The sequence below is a fragment of the Dromiciops gliroides genome, chromosome 3 (assembly GCF_019393635.1).
Source record: "Dromiciops gliroides isolate mDroGli1 chromosome 3, mDroGli1.pri, whole genome shotgun sequence".
NCBI classification, from domain to species: Eukaryota; Metazoa; Chordata; class Mammalia; order Microbiotheria; family Microbiotheriidae; genus Dromiciops; species Dromiciops gliroides.
The window spans coordinates 643,191,783-643,212,862 of record NC_057863.1 but is presented as its reverse complement, the minus strand read 5'-3'; the positions used below and the strand labels follow the sequence as shown (position 1 = coordinate 643,212,862).

Genomic DNA, 21,080 nt, shown 5'->3' with positions numbered 1-21,080 from the left:
AGTTGGGATGTGATTTGGCAGCATTCTGGGACAGGAGATTGGGGTAAGGAATAATTCAGAGATTGTTCAGATCATTGATTTTGGAATCATGGGAGCCCTGAGATCTGATATCCTCGTCATCCCAGAGATGGAAGGAAAGGGACCCTCTGAGTCATCACATCTATTTCTCCAAGCAGATGAGCAGACACATCAGTGCGGGTGAAGGATCACATTTATTGGAGAAAGTCATGTGCGTCTGGGGTGTTAACAGAGGTCTCAGTTTCACTCTTGAATGTACAGGTTGCTAGGGGCATTGGGGTCATTGGCAGGGCGAGTCTCTACCACCACAGGCCTACGGAAGTTGGGGATACACAAACAGGCCAAACGTTAGGAATGTACCACCAGGACTGCCCTCCCCCCAGCTTCCCTGCTCTCAGCATCCTCCCTTCTCACCTTGGAGACCCCAACAGGCGAAAGGTAAGAGAAGGGTCTCTTAGTTCCTGAAGAAGCTGTTTAAGGAGGAACTAGGTCAGTGAAGCTCACACACATTTCAAATCCCACCCAAGGTCCTTTAGGCATCCTCTCGTCCAAACACCCCCACCCCATTTCACAGATGGGGAACCTGAGGCCTAGAAAGGGGTAGGCACTTGCCCAAGGTCACAGCACTAGAACCCAGGACTCCTCCTTATGGGGAGGAAGATGTTGGCCTGGGAATGGGTTGGAGTGCTGGCAGCCGAACCAGGTGGTCAGTGGGGTTGAGAGTATCAAGGTTCTGGGGTCTCACCTGGTCAGAGCCCAGAGCCCACACCTGCACACCGTGTTTCCAGAAGACCTGGATCCTGCCTCCAACTAGGGCTGGAGGAGTAAAGGGGAAAGGGTTTTGGTTAGCACTCATTCTCAGAAAGCTCCAAGCCGCATCTCCATAAGCTCCCTCGCCTCTACATACCTACGGCCTCCACAGACTCGCTGAGGGGGAGTTCTGGGGCCCTCAGCCCCCGTACTGGGGTGCCTTCCCTCGTCACCAGCTTCAGGCTCCCTTCACAGATAGGAAAGGAAAAGGTCTTAAGGTTGGGGTTAGGAAGAACGGGGTATGCAGGGGTGACAATGAAAGGGGGACTTAATAAGGGGTGCTAAGAGTGATAATGGGTTCTAGGCATTCTCAGGAAGTTGGTCCTGGAAAGCTTATAATAAAGAATCTGAGGGAGAAGGTCAGGGACGATTACAGGGCGGTTGAGAGGTCCTGAGGGTTGAAGGGGACCTAAAGGGTTCAGGATCAGTCTAGGAGGGGTCCTGGAGGACTCTATGAGGATCCAGAAGTTCTCAAGGGGTTAGAAAAGTTTTAGAGGATTATCCAAGGGATCAAGAGGTAGGAAGGGTGTGGGGAGGTCTCAGGTGTACTGGGGGTTTCTCAGGGTCCAGGAAGTAAGAAATCTGGAATTTAAAGGGAAAACACCCTAGCTTTCAGTGAGTTTTAGGGAAGGAGAAGGAAGGGGCTGGGAATCCCAAGGGGGGCCCATTAACCATTTAGCAGCACTAGGACCAAGTCATCTGCCAGCTGGGTCACCTGCACCGGACCTTCACTCTGTACTGAAAGTGGGGATGAAAGAGATTTCAGGCCCCGCCCCATCAGGCCCTGCCCCGCCCCGCCCCGCCCTGTCAGGCCCTACCCCCATTCTGAGGCTCCACCCCTCCACCTCTCTACGGTCCTCCTCCTCCCCCAATTCTAGCGCGTTCTCTGAGGCCCCGCCTCTGTCCTCAATCCCGCCCCCTTCTTCTGGTCCCTCCCTTACTGCCTCCTGTGGTCCCAAACCAGCTGGAGAGGGGGCCAAGTCGGACATTATGGAAGCACACGGATCCAGCAGGCCCGGGGCTTACGCCCACGCAGACGTCTGGGAGCTCAGGCCCAGGAGCCGCCAGCAACGAAAACACGCGGAGCGGAGACGGCAGCGGGAAGGGTACCTGCTGCATTTAAGGAGGGAGAGGGGCGTGGCTTCGTCATCGACCAATGGCAATAACGCACCCGAAACCGGGCGGGACTACAGGGATAACGAGACAGCAGGACCGCCCACTGGGGGTGGGGCATTGTGGGTCTAACCAACGAGGTACAAGACCTCCATTCACCAGCCAATAGGAGCGCGGACTTTGGATGGGGCGTGTTTTAAGTAGCAATGGGCAGAGCTCACAGAACTCTGGTTTTAGACACGATGCCCCAGCACTAGAAAACTAAACTAGAGGAGACTGTGCGTCCCAGGGCTTCCCCCCTCAACCCGGTCCAGAACCGCCCTCCACCATCCCCCATCCCCCTGAGCCCAGATACCCGGATGAGCATGAACTTCTCCATGGGCGGATACCACTGGAGCAGGATTGCAGCAGCCTCCAGCGCGGCGCAAAGATACGGTCCCCCGGAGCTGGGGCTCTCCGCTGCAGGGGCGTGGGGGGGGGGTTGCCAGGTCATGCCCAGACGAGATCCTGGGCCACCCGTGACAAACACTGGGGCCCTGACACATCCTCCCCTAAGCCAAGAGAGGCCTCCTCCAGCTGGGACCCCTCTAATAGAGACATCACCCCCACACTGACAGCCTGCATTTCTTCTGGCTGCCTACGCTTGCTGTTCCTTCGGAGGCCTCCCCTAGGGACCTCTCAAGACACCGACCAGACCCCCAAATCATCTCAAGCAAATGCGATGTTCACTCCCTTCCCCACTGGGCAGCCTGAGCCAACTTCTGCCATCCTAGATCTGGGAATTCCTAAGACACTCCACCCCACCCCAAGCATGCCCCAAGGAATTCCAAGCCTGAGTCCCTGAGCCCCACCCATGGAGGTTTGGGAGTTACCACACCATCACAGATGACTGGAGTTCTGAGCTATCCCCCCCTCAACTAGCATCCTAAGAACCTCTCCTAAGCTTTGGGGTTTCACTCACCCACACAACAGGCACGGCAACCCCGAGTATCCTGGATTTTGGTGGATACCACATTCTTCCTGAGGAAGTAGGGGAGGGAGGGTGAGACTAGGGAGCGTCTGTCTGGGAGGAGAGGGGTTTCAGAAAAATGATGTTGGAAGGGTGATAAGACCTTGGCAGCAGACGGTGGGGAGTGATGTGGGCAATGGGGCCCCCTGTTCTTGTCTCCTTCCGATCCAGCAATCCCAGGAGGCTATGTGAGTACAACTGGGGGGTCTTTCCTGGGAAAGGAGATGAGAGTCAGGACCTGAAGGATGCCTCCTCCATCAGACCTCTCTAGGGAGTCCCCCTCATTCTTCCCACTTCCCTCTGACTCTCTCAGCCCGCCATCTCTCTCCTATCTCCCAGACCACTGCCCATCTCCTCCTTTCAACTGGTGTCCCCCCCACATTCCTTCTACCCGCCTCTGCTGCCATCCCTGACATACCTGACAGAGACATTAGGACGTTGTTGATACAGTAAACCCAGGTTGTTCGGCCGGGGAAAAGCTGAGAAGAGAGGAGGGAAAGAGGAGAGGGGCCTTGAGTTTTTCCTTATCCCACCCATTGCCTTCCTAACCAGGACCTTCCCAAACTCACCATCTCCAACATGGCCTCCTGGTCACTTCGGTTCAGGATGAAGATCCCCTCCTCAGCCCCCAAGAGCAAGTGCTGGTCTGATCAAGCAGAAAAAAAAGGGGGAGATGGGCTGTTTGAACCCACTTCCTTGGGACTCTTCATGCCTAGTCCTCAGCTCTCTAATAACCCTCCCCTCCCCAGCCCTGCCCTCTCAAACCCCCAGCAGGTATACCATTGCCCCAGCTGTGTGGCTTTAAGCAAGTCCCTATCATTCTAGGCCTCCCTTTTCCCATCTGTAAAGAGTCTGTAGGGGCAGCTAGGTGGCACAGTGGATAAAGCACCGGCCCTGGATTCAGGAGTACCTGAGTTCAAATCTGGCCTCAGACACTTGACACTTGCAAGCTGTGTGACCCTGGGCAAGTCACTTAACCCCCATTGCCCCGCAAAAAAAAAAAAAAAAAGTTTGTGATGATAGGTCTCTAAGGTCCCTTTCTGGTGCTGACATTGTATTCTCTTCCCTTGCCCACCTGCAACCCCACCCTGGTACCCTCACCCTTGGTTGTGGGGTGTGTCCAGGCAGCAGTACTGCTGGTGTGGAGGGGACAGCCGTTAAACACTTTCACCAAGAGGGCACAGTCCTATGTACAGTGAGGAGCAGATTGTGAAGAACAGAGAAACCCCCTCCTCCCCCCCACCCCTAAATGTATGCTGGGATTGAGGACACATTTCCTAAACCCAGACACTGTGGTCAAGGTCCTCCTCTGATTCCATCCCTCCTCCTTCCCCAAGCCATAGGTTTCAAGGGACCTCACCTTTTTCCTTTTCTCTTTCTTGGGGGGCAAAATAGGAGGCTGGTTGGACCCTGAGGGGGATGGACTCCAGAGGGAGGGGTCTGAAAAGATAATCATTCCTGGTATTTACGTAGCATTTTCAGGGTTGTACAAAGTTTGACATACATTATTTAATAATAATAATAATAATAATAGCTATGACTTTCAATAGCACCTTAAAGGTCAACAAAGCCCTGTACATAGATCTCATTTTGCTCAATCAACAAACCTTTATCAGACACTAGGGATATGAAGAGAAAAAAGGAAACAGTCCTTGGCCTGATACTTTCTATCTGGGGAAAGGAAGTGTTCACCCAATAAGAAAAAGAAAGGAAAATCTGGCAGGAGAGAGAGAAGCAGCTGGAGGGGGAAATAAAGAAAGGCTTTATGTAGAAAGTGGTGTCTGAGTTGACCTTTAATTGGAACTAGGGAGTCTAAATGAGGAAGTGCTTTTTCTGTGTGTGTGTGTGTGTGTGTGTGTGTGTGTGTGTGTATATGTATGTATGTGTCCCTGTGTGTTGGGCGGGGTAGGGGCTGGGCTATGGCATGGACACCAGTAATGATGGGAAATGGGTCAGCGTGGCTAGTTTAGAAAGAGCACGAAGGTCTAATAAGCCTGGAAAAGCAGGCTGAAGGCGGGCAGTGGAGGGCTCCCCACAGGAGCATCCCTGGGAGGTAGGTAAGCACTCCAGCTGTTAGCTGCAGTTGGCAGATGACCAAACAGATGAAGATGAGGCTCAGATAGGTTTGGTCACTTGACTAACAGGTGTCCCAGTTGAAAGTCAGACCTGGGGATCTCCTGCCTCCTGCTTCAACAGCCATCATTTCATCAGTACCAGGTGTTCAGGTTCCCAGCTGGGAAGCTCCTTCCCCCAATCTGATATCCCAACTCGCCCCAATTACCTGATCGAGCAGAGAGGTGGGGACTTCGGGGGGCCGGAGGGGGTCCTGGGCGGGGTGTACGGGGAGGAGGTCCGCTGGAGCATCTAACCAAGACCCCGGGGCTCAGCCGCCCATCATCCCCAGGACCCTCATCCGATGGGGTCCGGAACTTGGACTGCAAGGAGAGGCAGGAGGGCACAGCAGTAAGACAAGATCTCTTCCTTTTCCCTTCCCTCTCTCTGACTTGGACAGTGTCCCAGAGGAAAACTGAGTCAAGTACCCAACCTTGGAGGGATCCCCAGTATCCACTAGGAAACCCCATCATCCTGAGTCCCAGTCCCTTGGGGACCCCATCATTCTAGTCCCCAGACCCTGAGAGAATTTTAGTAAATTGGTCCCTAAGCCCTGAGGACCCTGCAATCCCAGCCCCACTGTGTCCCCATGGTCTCACCTTGGGGGGTAGTGGGGGAGGAACATCCACTGCAGGGGTTGGGCTGAAACAGGAATAAAGGATGAGGGTAATTTGGTATCAGTTTGTCACAGTGGGGTTCAGGGAATTGGGGACTGAGAGATCAGGGGTATTGGAGTCTGGGGTATCAGGGAGGGTGCCCAGCAGGGTTGGCTCACATGTCCACATCATCATAATCGTTTTCTGAGTCATCAGACTGTTCCCTGAAAAGAAAAGATCAAAGGCTGAACCTGCCAGAAATGCTCCTTCCCTCCAGCCATTTCTCTGTTCCTATCCATCTACTCGGTTCCAGTCTTTTTGCCTTCTGTCCAGTTCCTCACAGTCCCTCTCTTTCAGAGTCTCTCTCTTATCCTACCCCTTTATTTGACCTTTCCAGTGTCTTTGTGTCCTCAATCCATCTTCCCTGGTCTTTTATTATCCCTCCCAGGCCCTTCTCTGTCCTTTCTCCTTTCTTCAAGTCTCTTTATCATCTCCCCCCAACCTTCCATCTCTCCTGACTCCTCCAACTCTCCCTCCATTCTTCCCAACATTACTGCTGGGCTTCCCTCACCTGTTGCTCCTGGGGATGCTGTCCCAGCTCCTAAGGTCAGGGGCTTGGCCAGAAGCCTAAAAGAAAAAGAATGATGGGGTTTCCCCCTCTTAGTCTATAAGCTCTTTGAGGATGAACAACAACTGTTTCCCTTTTACCTTCTTATGCCCAGCACCCGGCACCATGCTGGAGAGACAATTAGGTGCTTCACTGCTTTTTGAGGGACTGATTAATTGAGGGAAGGGAGATTAGTAGGTAAAGAGGGTGGAGATCTTCCCAGGGGAGAGTTAAGGAGGAAAGAAAAGAAATCTTGAAAAGGTACTGGGAAAGATAAAGTCTGGGGGTAGAGAAGGGAGCCAGCCAGAAAAGGAAAAAGGGGCTGGGAGGAAGAGGGAGCGGGGAGAGCGGTCCTCACGCTGTCAGTTTGAGATCCAAGCTTCTTGGAACACAGTGGTCTGAACTTCATGTGCTGTCCTGGTGAAGGGGTAGCAGTTGTAAGAGGATGAAGAGACACAGAGATCTCAGCAAGTTTGGATGAAATGGGAGGGAGGGTAGAATTGAACATGGGATTTGGGCTGCATGTTTGTGGGGTTTTAAGTTTCTGGCTGGGGGTGGAGTTTGTGACAGGCCATGGTTTAGAGTGTCAGAACTGTGGTTTCTACGCTTCAAGTGGCAGGGATGAAAATTGGGGGGATAAATAAAAAATAATTTGGAGGGTTAGACTCTGGTTTCTGGAGTTACTGGGAGAGGGAATTTGAGCAACTCAAGGTTTAAATGGTCAGGGTTGGGGAGGTTGGGCCTTGGAGGTTCTCTATACTCACGGCCAGAGTCCAGGCTGGGGATGCCCAAGGAACCAGCTCGGTGAGTGGAATGGATCCTCCGAGGAACAGCAGGAGGCTGCTGTGGAAACAAAGAGAAAGTGGGGGGAGAGGATCCAATGCCACCCCCTCAAATCAATCAAAGCACCCCAGGGTGTCCACACTGAGGTGGAGGAGGTCATGGCCACAGGCCAGCTGAGGCAGGCAGTCTTCACCTTGATGGATGGTTGTCTTTATGGATATACCTAGGACAGAAGACAACTAGAGGAGGGGAAGACAGAGCTAGAACGTGGGAAAGATAGGACACAAATGCTCTCATAGTGAAAGAACAGAGAACTGGAAATAAGGTCATACGAAGAAAGAACCAGATGGGAGGGCTTGGATGAGGAAGGGCCCCTAGAGACTGTCCATTCCCACTCCTTTTTAGAGAAAAGGAAATTGAATCCCTGAGAGAACTCGCTTATGGCCCCACAATTAGTGAGTAACAAAGCTGAGGCTTGAACCCACTGTTGCTGATTCCTGAACAGTATCCACTATACCCTACCGCACCTGAGTTTAAGTGCTCTAGTTCATATTTGTATGAGCATGGCTAAGTCACCCCCCCCTTTCTGAGCTTTCCACTTTCACAACTGTGGAGAGAAGATACATTCTTAACAAGATGCGACTTTGAGAAAATTAAAGACAAAAATAAATTAATCTGATGATATAAAAATAAGAAGCTTTTGCCAAATGAAAAGTAATGAATACAAAACAAGGAAAGAGACAGACTTGGGATTTTTTTTGTTGTTGTTAAACATTTCTGACAAAAATCTGATATAAATGTGTCAGTTTCTTCTAGATTTTGGATAAGAGTAAATGCCATTCTCCCACAGATAAGTGATCAAAGAATATGAAAAGGAAGTTCCTGAAATAAAAAACACAAATTATCAACAATCATGTGAAAAAATATTCACAATTTCTAATAATTAAAGACTTATAAATTAAAACAATTCTTTCATGCCACCTGATCCCCATAAAATTAGCAAAGATAATAAAAGGTGATATGACTTAATGCTGGTGGGTATGTAGTTAAATAGGTATTTACTCTGTGTTACTAGCACAGCCCTAAATCAATTCAACCTTTTTTGGAAAGCAATATGAAATTATACAATGAGATAGAAAAATGTGAATACTCTTTGACTTTGGTCAACAAAGAGCTTATGGGAGAGGTAGAACCAGGATTGTGGAGTGAAGGCAGGCACTTACCTGAACTCTCTTAAACTCCCCTCCAAACAGTTTTAAATTATACCTCAAAATGAATTCTGGAGCATCAAAACCAACAAAATGGTAGGGTAAAACAATTTTCTAGCCCAAGATAACTTAGAAGGTCAGCAGGAAAGGTCTGTTTCACTGGGGTGAGAGTAGAGCACAGTCAACAACAATGTAGGCCACACCCTGGCAAGCCAGCAACAGGCCTTGTGGGCAACTGAAACAGAGGCAGTGGCTTTGGGTGCAGTCAGACAACTGGTCAGAAAGAGATTACAGGGGACCCTTTGCTAGCATTGGGAGCAAGATTCTGTTGTATTATCCCTACAAAATTCCAGATCACAATACCAGGGCAGGGAGGGGCACTAGCAGAATTGAGGACCCTTGTCACAGTTCCAGGATGGAAAAGAGTATTTGTGGTTGCTCACCAACCAGAGCACAGGCCAGGAAAGCAGTCTACCACCTTAGAAGAATCAAATACTTACAGTCCCTCAGAACCAGCTCTGAAAACAGCAACATGAAAAACTTGAAGCTTGGAACAGTGCCCCCTCCACCTTGGGAGCAGAGCCCAACTTTAACATAAAATTAAAAGTCAAGAAATAGGTGGAAAAAAAGGAATAAACATCAACAACAAAAAGAACCTGACCATAAAAAGTTACTGTAGTGACGGAAAAGATCAAAACACAAAGTCTGAAGAAAACAACAATGTAAAAACTGCAAAGCCTCAAAGAAAAATGTGAATTGGTCTTATGGTCAAAAATAATTCCTGGAAAAGCTCAAAAAGCAACTTAAAGGGGCAGCTAGGTAGCACAGTGGATAAAGCACTGGCCCTGAATTCAGGAGGACCTGAATTCAAATCCAGCCTCAGACACTTGACACTTATTAGCTGTGTGACCCTGGGCAAATCCCTAAATCCTCATTTCCCTGCAAAAAAAAGGAAAAAAGAACAAGAAACACATTTGAAGCAGAGAGATAAACACAGAGTAAAGGTAAAAGGTTGGAGCAGAATATATTATGCTTCAGCTAAAGTAAAAAAAGCAGAGGTAGCAATCCTTATCTCAGACAAAACAAAAGCAAAAATAGATGTAATTAAAAGATAAGGAAGGAAACTACATCTTGCTAAAAGGTACCATAGATAATGAAGTAATATCAATACTAAACATATATGCACCAAGGGGTATGGCATCCAAGTTCTTAGAGGAGAAGTTAAATGAGTTACAAGAGGAAATAGCAAAACTATCCTAGTGGGGGATCTTAACCTTCCCCTCTCAGAACTAGATAAATCTAACCACAAAATAAATAAGAAAGAAATTAAAGAGGTGAATAGAATTTTAGAAAAGTTAGATATAATAGACCTCTGGAGAAAACTGAATGGGGATAGAAAGGAATATACCTTGTTCTTAGTGGTACATGGCACATGCTCAAAAATTGACCATGTATTACAGTGCAAAAAGCTCATAGTCAAATGTAGAAAGGTAGAAATACTAAATGCATCCTTCTCAGATCATGATGCGATAAAAATTACATGTAATAAAGAGCCATGGAAAGATAGACCGAAAAGTAATTGGAAACTAAATAATCTCATCCTAAAGAATGAGTGGGTCAAACAACAAATCATAGAAACAATCAATAACTTCATCCAAGAGAATGACAATAACGAGACAACATACCAAAACTTATGGAATGCAGCCAAAGCAGTTCTTAGGGGAAATTTTATATCTCTAAATATTTACATGAATAAAATACATAAAGAGGAGATCAATGAATTGGGCACACAACTGGAAAAGCTAGCAAAAGAACAAATAAAAAATCCCCATTTAAATACTAAATTAGAAATCCTGAAAATCAAAGGAGAGATTAATAAAACTGAAAGTAAGAAAACTATAGAATTAATAAATAAAACTAAGAGCTGGTTTTATGAAAAAAATCAATAAAATAGATAAATCTTTGGTTAATTTGATTTAAAAAAAAGAAGAAAACCAAATTACCAGTATCAAAAATGAAAGGAATGAATTCACCACCAATGGAGTGGAAATTAAAGCAATTATTAGGAGCTGTTTTACTCAACTCTATGCCAATAAATTTGACGATCTAAATGAAATGGATGAATATTTACAAAAATATAAACTGCCCAGATTAACAGAAGAGAAAATAAAATCCTTAAATAAGTCCACTTTAGAAAAAAAAAATTAACAAGCCATGAATGAACTCCCTAAGAAAAACTCTCCAGGGCCAGATGGATTTACAAGTGAATTCTACCAAACATTTAAAAAACAATTAATTCCAATACTATACAAATTATTTGGAAAAATAGATGAAGAAGAGTTCTACAAATATGGTGTTGATACCTAAACCAGGCAGAGCCAAAACAGAAAGAAAATTATACACCAATTTCCCTAATGAATATCAATGAAAAACCTTAAATAAAATATTAGCAAGGAGATTACAGCAATTTGTCACCAGGATAATACACTCTGACCAGGTGGGATTTATACCAGGAATGCTAGGCTGGTTCAACATCAGGAAAATTATCAACATAAACAACCACATCAAAAACAAAACTAACCAAAATCATATGATTATTTCAATAGATGCAGAGAAAGCTTTTGACAAAATAATACAGCATCATTCCTATTAAAAACATTAGAGGGGGCAGCTAGGTGGCACAGTGGATAGAGCACCGGCCCTGGATTCAGGAGTACCTGAGTTCAAATTTGGCCTCAGACACTTGACTAAATTAGCTAGTGTGACCTTGGGCAAGTCACTTAACCCTCATTGCCCAGCAAAAACAAAAACAAAAACACTAGAGAGCATAGGAATAAGTGGAGCTTTCTTTAAAATAATAAGCAGTATCTACCTAAAACCATCAGCAAACATTATGTGTAATGGAGATAAGTTAGAAGCACTCCCAATAAGATCAGGGTGAAATAGGGATGTCCGTTATCGCCTCTATTATTTAATATTGTACTAGAAATGGTAGCTTTGGCAATAAGAGAAGAAAAGGGGAATTAAAGGAATTAGAATAGGTAAGGAAGAAACAAAACTATCACTTTTTGTAGACGATATGATGGTATACTTAGAGAATCCTAAAGAATCAACTAAAAAACTACTTGAAACAATTAACAACTTTAGCAAAGTTGCAGGATATAAAATAAATCCACATAAATCATTAGCATTTCTATACACGACCAACAAAGCTCAGCAGCAAGATATAGAAAGAGAAATTTCATTTAAAACACTTTTGAAAAAGGAAAGGGTGAAAGAAGAGAGAGAGAGAAGGATGAACACAGGGGGAAGTAGGATGGAGGAAACATGAATGGTATGAACTCACCCATTACATGGAAGAAGATAGCAGGGTGGATTACATGATTTGGACATAAAGAGTAATATTATAAGCAAATTACAAGAGCACAGAATAGTTCACCTGTCAGAACTATAGGTAAGGAAAGAATTTATGAGCAAACAAGACAGACAGCATTGCGGGGTATAAAATGGATAATTTTGATTACATTAAATATGAAAAGTCTTGCACAAACAAAACCAATACAGCCAAGATTAGAAAAAAACCAAAAAACAGAAAACTGTGGGGATAAAAGAGGTGTGCATTTACAACAAGCTTCTCTGATAAAAGCCTCATTTCTCAAATACATAGAGAACTAAGTCAAATTTATAATACGTCACTCCCCAATTGATAATTAGTCAAAGGATATGAATAGGCAGTTTTCAGATGAAGAAATAAAAGCTAGTCATATGAAAAAAATGTTCTAAGTCACTATTGATTAGAGAAATGCAATTTAAAACAACTCTGAGGTCCCACCTTACACCTATCAGATTGGCTAATATGACAGAAAAGGAAAATGACAAATGCTGAATGGAATGTGGAAAAGTTGAGACACTAATGCACCATCGGTTGGGTTGCGTGCTGATCTAACCATTCTGGACAGTAGTTAGGAACTATACCCAAAGAGCTATAAAACTGTGCATATTCTTTGACCCAGAAATATCAGTAATAGGTCTCTATCCCAAAATGATTTTTTAAGAAGTTGAAAGGGATCTATATGTACAAAAATATTTATAGCAGCTCTTTTTGTGGTGGCAAAGAATTAGAAACTATGGGGATGTCCATCAATTAGGGAATGGCTGAACAAGTTGTGATATATGATTGTGATAGAATACTATTGTGCTATAAGAAATGACGAGCAAGATGCTTTCTGAAAAACCTGGACAGACTTATAAGAACTGATGCAAATCAAAGTGAGCAGAACCAGGAGAACATTGTACATAGTTACAGCAATATTGTAACAATGATCAACTGTGAAAGACCTATTCTCTACAATATAATTATCTAAGACAATTCCGAAGGACTTCTGAATAGATTGAAGCATACTTTTAAAAAAATTTTATTTTTCTTGGGTTTTTTTGGGTCTGTGTTTTCTTTTACAATATGACTAATATGAAATGTTTTGCATGATTGCACATGTATAACCTATATCAAATTACTTGCCTTCTTAGTCAGAGGGAAGGGGAGGGAGGGAGGGAAATAATTTGGAACTCAACTTTTTTTTTAAACACACATACGAAATTGTGTTACATGTAATTGGAAAAAAATAAAACATTAAAATAACAATAGCTATAGGGGCAGCTAGGTGGTGCAGTGGATAAAGCACCGGCCCTGGATGCAGGAGTACCTGAGTTCAAATCCAGCCACAGACACTTGACACTTACTAGCTGTGTGACCCTGGGCAAGTCACTTAACCCCCACTGCCCCGCAAAAAAAAACAAACCAATAGCTATAACAAAGAGCCTAGCGCCAGTCCATAAATATTCCTATTTCCAGCAACACATCTCAACCCACCTGCAAGATGTTTGGCTGATGCCATCAGGCACAACCAAAGGTAAATTCATCTTCCCAGTCCTACCCCTCAAACAGACCAGAGCCTTCAAACTTCCTTCCTTCTCCGGAGTGTACCACCATCCTCTAAGCCACTAAGGCTCATCTTTGAGGTATCTTTGACCTTTCCCTCTCTTTCTCCCTCACCCCAATCTCCAATTCATTGTCCCAGACTCTCAAAGCTGGCCCAGCTAGATCCCCTCTTGAACCCCTTCTCAAACAAGTGGGCATCTATCCACTGCATGGAGATGTCTGCTAAGGAGGCTGGGGTGGTTTCCTTATCTCAGACTTTGATTACCCTCCATATTGGGAGAGAATCCAGAGCTAGAGGGAAAGGCTCGCCATGGGAAACTGGGGAAGCTCAGAAAAGTTGGGTGCAGTTGGGGAAGAGAGCCCTGGAGTTTGAGCTGGGTCCAGAGGTCCTTCTGAAGGGATAGAGGGACAATCCCAAATGGTTACTGCCAGATAGGATGGGAAGCCTTCGGGAAGGAATGAGGCATGATGGTAACATTCAGCCACTGATTTGGCAAGATGACTAGCAAGGCTTGGACTGGAGGGAAGAAAGGTATGGAGAAGCCTAATGCTTTGGATACTGAGGCTGGGTAAGTGAGGTGAGGAGAGATGGTGCCAGACCTTGAATGTCAAGCTCATTTTATTCCTACTTAAGGCAATACCTTGATCTCTATGGGAGGAGCAATTGTCTGAAGCTGGTGTTATAGCAGCATCTACCTGAATGAAGTAGTTGATACTTCCCACCCACCCATGCCTATGCCTGGGGCTCTTCTCACCTCAGGTTCTTCCTCCTCACTCTCGCCCCCCAAAGGGGTCTTGCCTGGGTTTCTCAGTTTCTCCAACAATTCCAGAGTCAGGCTCCGAGACAATCCTGGTTGGGACACCAACTGGTGCTAGAGATGGAGGGCAAGAGTGGATGGTTGGAATGTGAAAGGGTGTTGATAATGCTGGGACTGGGAAGGAAGCAATCAATCCTTCAGTCTTCCTCCACGAGGGTAGGGTGTCAGGGCATCATCTCTCACTGGGTATCAGAGAGGACTTAGGGAAGGATAACTGAGGGGAGTTTGGAAGAGGCCCATGGTTACCAAGTGGGGTGTTGGGGAGACTTGGAGGGCAAGAGTTCTGGGCAGGGGGGGTTCCCTGGGGAGGATACCAGGAGAGATTCTAGGTCATGGGAGAGATCAGTGATGTCATCCTAGTCTCCTCAATCTCATCTGTCCTGCATATCCAATCCATTGCCAAACATTGTCATGTCTACCATCTCTCCATTAATCCCCTTCTCTCCACACACACTACCATCAGTCTAGTACAAGGATCACCTCAAACCTGGACTATTGTAACAGTCTTCTAAACCATCTCCCTGCCCCAACTCTCTCCCCACTCCAATCCCCTCCACTCAGGTGCAGCACAAGTCTATGTTGTGCTCCTACTCAGCAAATTCCAGTGGTTCACCACTATCTCCAGTTAAACATGAAGTCCTCATAACCTGAGACCTCTGCCTACATTTCCAGTCTTCTCACACTTGACTAATTTTCTGAAGGTCTTGGAAGGAAACAAGCAACTTATGATTTCTTTTGTTTCTTGTCTCCATCTTCCAAAGTCCTTTTGCCAGAAGATTCTCTGAGTATAACCATCATCTCCCTTTCGTAGTCTTCCTCTCTGCTTAGTAAATATGTAACAGTGTGCAACAATCAAGACCTCTCTGGCTCATAGCTGACAGTGTCCTTGAGTGCTGGTTGATGCTGGAAGCACTTTCCTGAATAATTAATATAATAACAATTCACTATTAATAATTGCTAAATATAACAATATGCATATAATTGCCAGTTTGGGATCTCTCTCCTTCTACAGGATATCAGAAATGAGAGGGCCATCAAAGTACAGCTCGATCAATCCCTCCTACAACATCTCCAACAAATGGTCACCCAGCCTTAGCTTGAAGACCTCCAGTGATGGTGAGCCATTCCCACCTTTGGACAGTTCTTTTATACACTCACAATGCCCTCTCTTTGGTCACCAACAATCTCGTCATTACTAAATTACAACAGCTTCTTTCAGTCCTCATTTCTCTTGAGCTCTAACACTGGGCACTCATGGAATGTTCTATCTCGGTTCTTCTCGTGCCTCTCTGATCACTGATCCTCAGTCTCAACATCAACCCCCTCCTACTCACAAAGCAGGAATGTCCCCCAAGGCTCTTTTCTAGCTCCTCTTCTTTCTCTATATGTTTCCTCTTGGTGATCTTAGCCACTCACATGGATTCAATTATCCCCTTTCACCAGATGGATCCCAGATCGAGATATTCAGCCCTAATTTGACTCTGAAACTCCAGCCCTGCATGTGTATTGTATCTCTCCTGTAGGAAGCAAGCTGCTGGTGGACAAGGGCAAATTGGTATCCTCAGTTATGGTAAATTAAATCGAATTGAAACCTATAATACCTATATACTACTTCTGGTTTTGCCTAGTTGTTTTGAGGAAGGGATTCAGGGGAGGAGGCTGTGGGTACAGATGGGCACACATCTCACATTGAGCATCTTGGCAGCACTGGGCCGTTTCTTGGGGTTCTTGGTGAGGGTGACTTTGATGAAGTTGTGGAAAGCGGCTGACCTGGGAGGGTGAAGGACAGGGGTTATGTCTGTTAAGGATGCTCTAGGGAGCTGAGAAACATCCTACGTCCCCGACTTCCTAGGTTCTTAAGCTCCTCCTATCTACCTAACCCAAACCACCCAATGCTCCCCCCAAACCCAGGGTCTCCCCCTCACCATCGTCCCTTCTCCTTCAGTCTGGGGGGCTGGTATCCACTTTTGGTCATGAGGAATAGCATTCTAGGAGAGATGAAAGGATAAGAGGGGGTTCAGGGTCCCTCTAATGGATGTCTCCTTCCTCAACTACTTCTCAGAAATACTGCTAGGGAGGGGGACCAGTCCAGGGGCTGGGGATGAGGTATCCTAAGAGTTCAAACAGGGGTTCCTGGAGTTGAAGATGGGGGCCCTGAGGAGCCACGCATGGGGCCTCTGAGAGACTTAATGTGAAGTTAATGTGAAAGCTTCAGAGGACTGAGGCCAAGGGTGTGTCTTAGGGGCTGAGCAGGGGAGGGCTCCCAGGGGCTGAGCCAGGGGTGGGGAGGTAGCTCAGGGGATGAGCACTGGTGTGTCTCAGGGCCAGGGGCCATACCTGAGAGGGTGCACATCAAACATCGGAGGCTGAAGTTCAGCCATTTCAATTGCTGTGATCCCCACAGACCAGATATCACAGAGCTCTGTGTACCCTCCCTTGAACTCCACAGCAGCCACTTCAGGAGCCATCCTGAGGGGCAAGGACACAGAGACTGTCAGGGACAGAGGACAGACTCAAAGACACAGAGATGGACTCAAAGGCACAAGGAGCTCATTAAAGATAGGACAGCACAAAGAAGAGAGATGGAGACGAGCAGAATTAGGTGGGACAGACCCGGGACACTGGGGAAACTCCAAGCCAGATGCCTGCAGGATTCCCAGAGCCATCAGCCCTCACCATCCCCATGTGCTGATCTTGCCCCCAAACTCCTCACCAGTAAGGCGTCCCAATGAAGGAGAGACGTCGAGCCAGGGTGGCCCCTATTTGGGCTGAGATGCCAAAGTCAGCTGGAGGAATAATGTAAAAATGTAATGATGTAAAAAGGAATGATGTAGCAGCTACCGGTCCACTGCCTCTCCAGATTCTTTCCACCCCACCCCCACGGGCTTCTCCCAGGCCTACTCACCAAGCTTAACCTCTCCATTGTCATTGATAAGAATATTTGCTCCCTGGATGATTGGGGGGGAGGGCACAAGAGAGAAAAAGCAGGACTCAATCAAGCAATAAACATTTGTTAAAGGCCCACTTTGGGCCAGGCACCGTGCTAAGCACTAAACTCAACAGAGCCTCTATTTCTCCCTCCCCACAACCCTCCCGTGGCCCCACCAAAGCCCCACCTTGATGTCTCTGTGAATCTTGCCCTGGTTGTGCAGGTAGGCCAATCCCTGGGGAGAACAAGGGGAACAGGAGAGAGAGCAGGGATGGGGTCACCTGGAATCCCTTCCCTGGAGCTCCTTGTGCTGAGGTTGGGGTATTATGAGATTTGGGGTTACAGGGAACAGGAGACAGGTGGGGAAACCAGGAGGCTGTGGTTTGGGGGTGGCATTCATTAGGTTTATACTATATGCTAGGAACCATGGATGCAAAATCGAGTTAAACAGTCCCTGTTTCATGCAGTTGATTTTGTTCTTGAGGAAAGAAGAGATCTAGAGATGAGTAAACACCAAATGGATGGAATAGCTTTAGGGACAGGGGCCGAACCTAGTACAGGGGACTCCCTGAAGAGGAAACTCCCTCTATCAATGCATGTTGGCACATTCTCCACAACTCAGCCTTAAGAAAGTCGGTCGGGACTAATATGGAAAGAGGTTTTGCATGACTTTGAGTGTATAATGGATAGCATATTGCTGGTCTTCTCAATAGGTGGGGGAAAGAATTTGGAACTGAATTATTTTTTTAATGAATATTAAAAATAACTTCAAAAAAAAGAAAGAAAACTTCCCTGGAGCACTGAGAGGTTAAGGCTCTTGCCAATGAGTGCCAGAGGAAGGACTTGAACCCCATATATAGCAAACTAGATACAAAATAAAAACAAATAGAGGGGAGCAGAGAAGAGAGAGGAAGGGAGAGGAGGGGGAGGGGAGAGAGATCAAACAAGGGGTAGGGGGTGGAACAGGAAAGTGGCATGCTCACCTGAAGTACCTCTCTGCAGATGTAGCCAATCTGAAGCTCAGAGAGAGGGCCAGTCACTGCAACAGACCCCCCCACCCACCCACCCCAGGGGTCAAGGGGCTGAGTCACCACTCAGGCAAGGGCAGAAGGAATGAAGAAAGAGGGATGGGGAAGGGTTAGTCAATCAATCAATCAGTAAATATGTATTAGTCACCTACTACATGTCAGGCATTATGTTAAGCATTGAGGATACAAAAAGAGACAAAAGGCAGTCCCTGTCCTCAAAGAGGTTACAATCTAATGGGGGAGGGGCAGCTAGGTGGCACAGTGGATAGAGCACCGGCCCTGGAGTCAGGAGGACCTAAGTTCAAATCCGGCCTCAGACACTTAACACTTACTAGCTGTGTGACCCTGGGCAAGTCACTTAACCCCAACTGCCTCACTAAAAAAAAAAACAAACAAAAAACCCCAATCTAATGGGGGAGACAACTTGCAGATAAATACATACAAAGCAAACTATACACAGGATAAATAGGAGATAATTAACAGAGGAAAGGCACTGGAATGAAGAGGGAGTTGGGAAGGCTTCCTGGAGAAGGTGGGATTTTATTGGGACTTAAAAGAGGGCAGGGAGGTCAGTAATAGGCTGCTTCTCCACTTGGTGAGGGTCCCCACCCTCTCTGCCTCCTTACTGTGGTATATGTCTTGGACTGAGCCAGCGCCACAGAATTCCATGCAGATCCATAACTTCTGAAGCCTGGGGGGAGGAGGGGAGAAAAGGACAGGGATGGAGGGGGCGGGAGGAGGAAGGAATAGGGTCAGCTAGAGTAGGTTCAGGCTTAGGGAAGCTAAGAGTTTAGGGGTCTTATCCAGATAGATGCCTTGGCCATCCATAGTGTTGGGTCTCTTCTGGTTTAGTGAGATCAAGGAATGGATATAGGCCAGTTGAGAGCCTGATTGTGCTGGGGGAGGTCTGAGGGGTAATGGGGCTACTTTCAGGAGACAAGAATCTGGGGATCCAGAGGGACAGCATAAAAGTTGGGGAACCAACCTGGGGGTTAAAGAGCTGTTTGGGGGTTTGGAGAATTGGTCTGAGGGGCAGGAAATTGTCGGGGGGGGGGGGGCGGTGAATGATCAGTGTAGGGGTAGAGAAAGTGAATCTGGGGATAGGCAGCCAGTCTGGGAGGTCAGGAAGCTGGGGGGTGGGCCTGACCAGAGGTAGCTGCCATGGTAGGCCACAATGTTGGGGTGCCGGCAGGTCCGCACAATGAGGATTTCCCGTTGGAGTGTGGTTAGATCATCGTCTAAAAGGAGAGGCAGGTTCAGTATGCATGTGGAGAATAGGCATACCAGGGTCAAGGGTCAGGAAGGGGGGGGGTCAAATCTCCACCTCACCTGGTTCTATCTTCACCATTTTTAGTGCTGCTAATTCCCCGGTCACCTTGTCCTGAGCCTGTGGAAGGGAGGGGCAATAGGAGAGAAGGGGGGGAGCAGGAGATGTATTAACCCAGAACAAATGAGCAGAATAGTGTACAAATGCCCCCTCTTCCTGCTAACTCACTCAGGGTTCCGCCCCAGAAGCCCCAACACCCAAGAGAAGATCCTGGGACAGGAGGATGAAGTAAGAGGAGGGAAAAGAGATCTGACCTCACTGACCTCTACCCCAAGCCCTTCTGGAAACACAAATCCCTCCCTCCCCCATCCCCATCCTCAGCCCTTGATCATCCAGCCTCAGAAAGAGAAGCGAGTCAGTGAAAAGGAACTCCCTACCCCAAGCAGCGACTCATTTCCATTTTTTAAAAATGCTAATGGTTAGAGCAGCTCTTCCTTAAATTGAAGGATAACCCATCTCTCTCCCTCTCACTTCCATCTTTAGGCCTAGTTGTTCCCTACTGGATTAGGCAAAAAAAAATCTCATTTCCTTTCACCCAGCAGCCATCGGCAATTTGAAAATGTCCTTGGGAGTTAGGAGGAAGCTCCGCCAACCAAAGGACGATTTCAGAGGCCTCCATCATCTTCCCCTGCCTCCCTGTTGCTTCGCCTTATTAGAAGCAAAGCTCAGAGTTCTGCCCCAAATCCTGGACTGCCCCTCAGACAGGTGGATTGAAAGTCCTGGGGAAGCGGGGTGGGGTATAGAAGGATGGAGGATGGAGGCTGGGAGAAAGAAGATGAAGGACTTGGGGGAGAGACCTTGATTAGGCGGATAGAGGGAGGGAGATGGAAGTTCCTAAGGATGGAGGCTAAAGGAAGGGCTTTGGGGGGAGGGGGGAGACTGTAGGCAAGGGGAATGAAGTCCCTGGGGAGAGGGAGGGAGGGGGAAGTTCCTGGGGATGGAGGCCGGGAGGAAAAAAAGGATGAAGGACTTAGGGGAGAAGAGATGGCTCTGGGGAAGGGGAATGGAGGCCTTGGGAAGGAGAATATGAGAGCCCTAGAGGAGAGGGGGCAAAGGATATGGGCCTCGAGGGGAGGAAGGGCCCTCACCTTGAATACCTCCCCATAGGTGCCGCCCCCCACCCTCTGCAGCAGCTCATAGTGGTCCCGAGGGTCCTTGGTAGCGATGTCCGGGTCTGCGTTGTCCATGCTGGGGATAGGGTGGGGGGAGGCCTTCGGGGAGGAGGAAGGTTGCCTCCTCCTGGGAGCCCTCAGTGAGCGAGGGTGCTTGATTCAGCCTGCAGCAGCAGCGGCAGCAGCAGCCGTGGGAGGAGGGCAGGAGGAGCATTCTCCCCTGCCCGCCAGCCGCGAGGGCCCCCACTCTCGCTTCCTGCCCAGGCCTCACCAGGGGGGCCCCTCCCTCTCCACTCACCCCCCCTCCCCAGCCTGGTTCCCTCCTGCTGAGGGAGAGCCAGGCCCAAGCTGACTTTGTAGCCCCAGGGGACCACAACCCAACTGTGGGGTTAAGGGGTGGGGGCTAGGGGTGGGGGTTACCCTATGCCTTTAGACAGAAAAATCTCTCCGATGTAAATGAGATGCAAATAAACCCTTATTGCTTTATCGATCCAGTGGGGGCCTTGCCCCTTTCCCCACTCAGGATGGCGAACAGAAGTGGATCCCCAACAGGGTAGCTAAAGATAGGCTGAGATGGAGGGAGACAGGGTGGGGAAAAAGGCCCAAGGATGATGGAGAAGACACGGAGACCCTGGTCAAGTCAAGTGAATCTGTCTTTATTGAGAGCTTGC

At 47.4% G+C, this 21,080-nt stretch overlaps 1 protein-coding gene across 1 annotated transcript; it reads right to left on the bottom strand.

The window, feature by feature from the left end:
• Positions 1-194: 194 nt before the first annotated feature.
• MAP4K1 (mitogen-activated protein kinase kinase kinase kinase 1) lies at positions 195-20,622 on the bottom strand. The gene is made up of 31 exons (XM_043995322.1): positions 20,386-20,622; positions 19,300-19,357; positions 19,118-19,208; positions 18,597-18,661; positions 17,926-17,981; positions 17,130-17,177; positions 16,919-16,961; positions 16,727-16,799; positions 16,351-16,482; positions 15,939-16,001; positions 15,702-15,783; positions 13,951-14,067; positions 7,030-7,108; positions 6,624-6,682; positions 6,230-6,285; positions 5,838-5,882; positions 5,662-5,704; positions 5,232-5,385; positions 4,311-4,390; positions 4,052-4,136; positions 3,520-3,596; positions 3,369-3,429; positions 3,054-3,162; positions 2,903-2,961; positions 2,297-2,400; positions 1,770-1,941; positions 1,501-1,566; positions 926-1,015; positions 764-834; positions 433-488; positions 195-331 (listed from the first exon to the last, which is right to left on the bottom strand). Exons 1-31 carry the CDS (start codon positions 20,482-20,484, stop codon positions 262-264), a joined length of 2,463 nt encoding a protein of 820 aa, XP_043851257.1. The 5' UTR covers positions 20,485-20,622; the 3' UTR covers positions 195-261.
• Between the last annotated feature and the right edge of the window lie 458 nt (positions 20,623-21,080).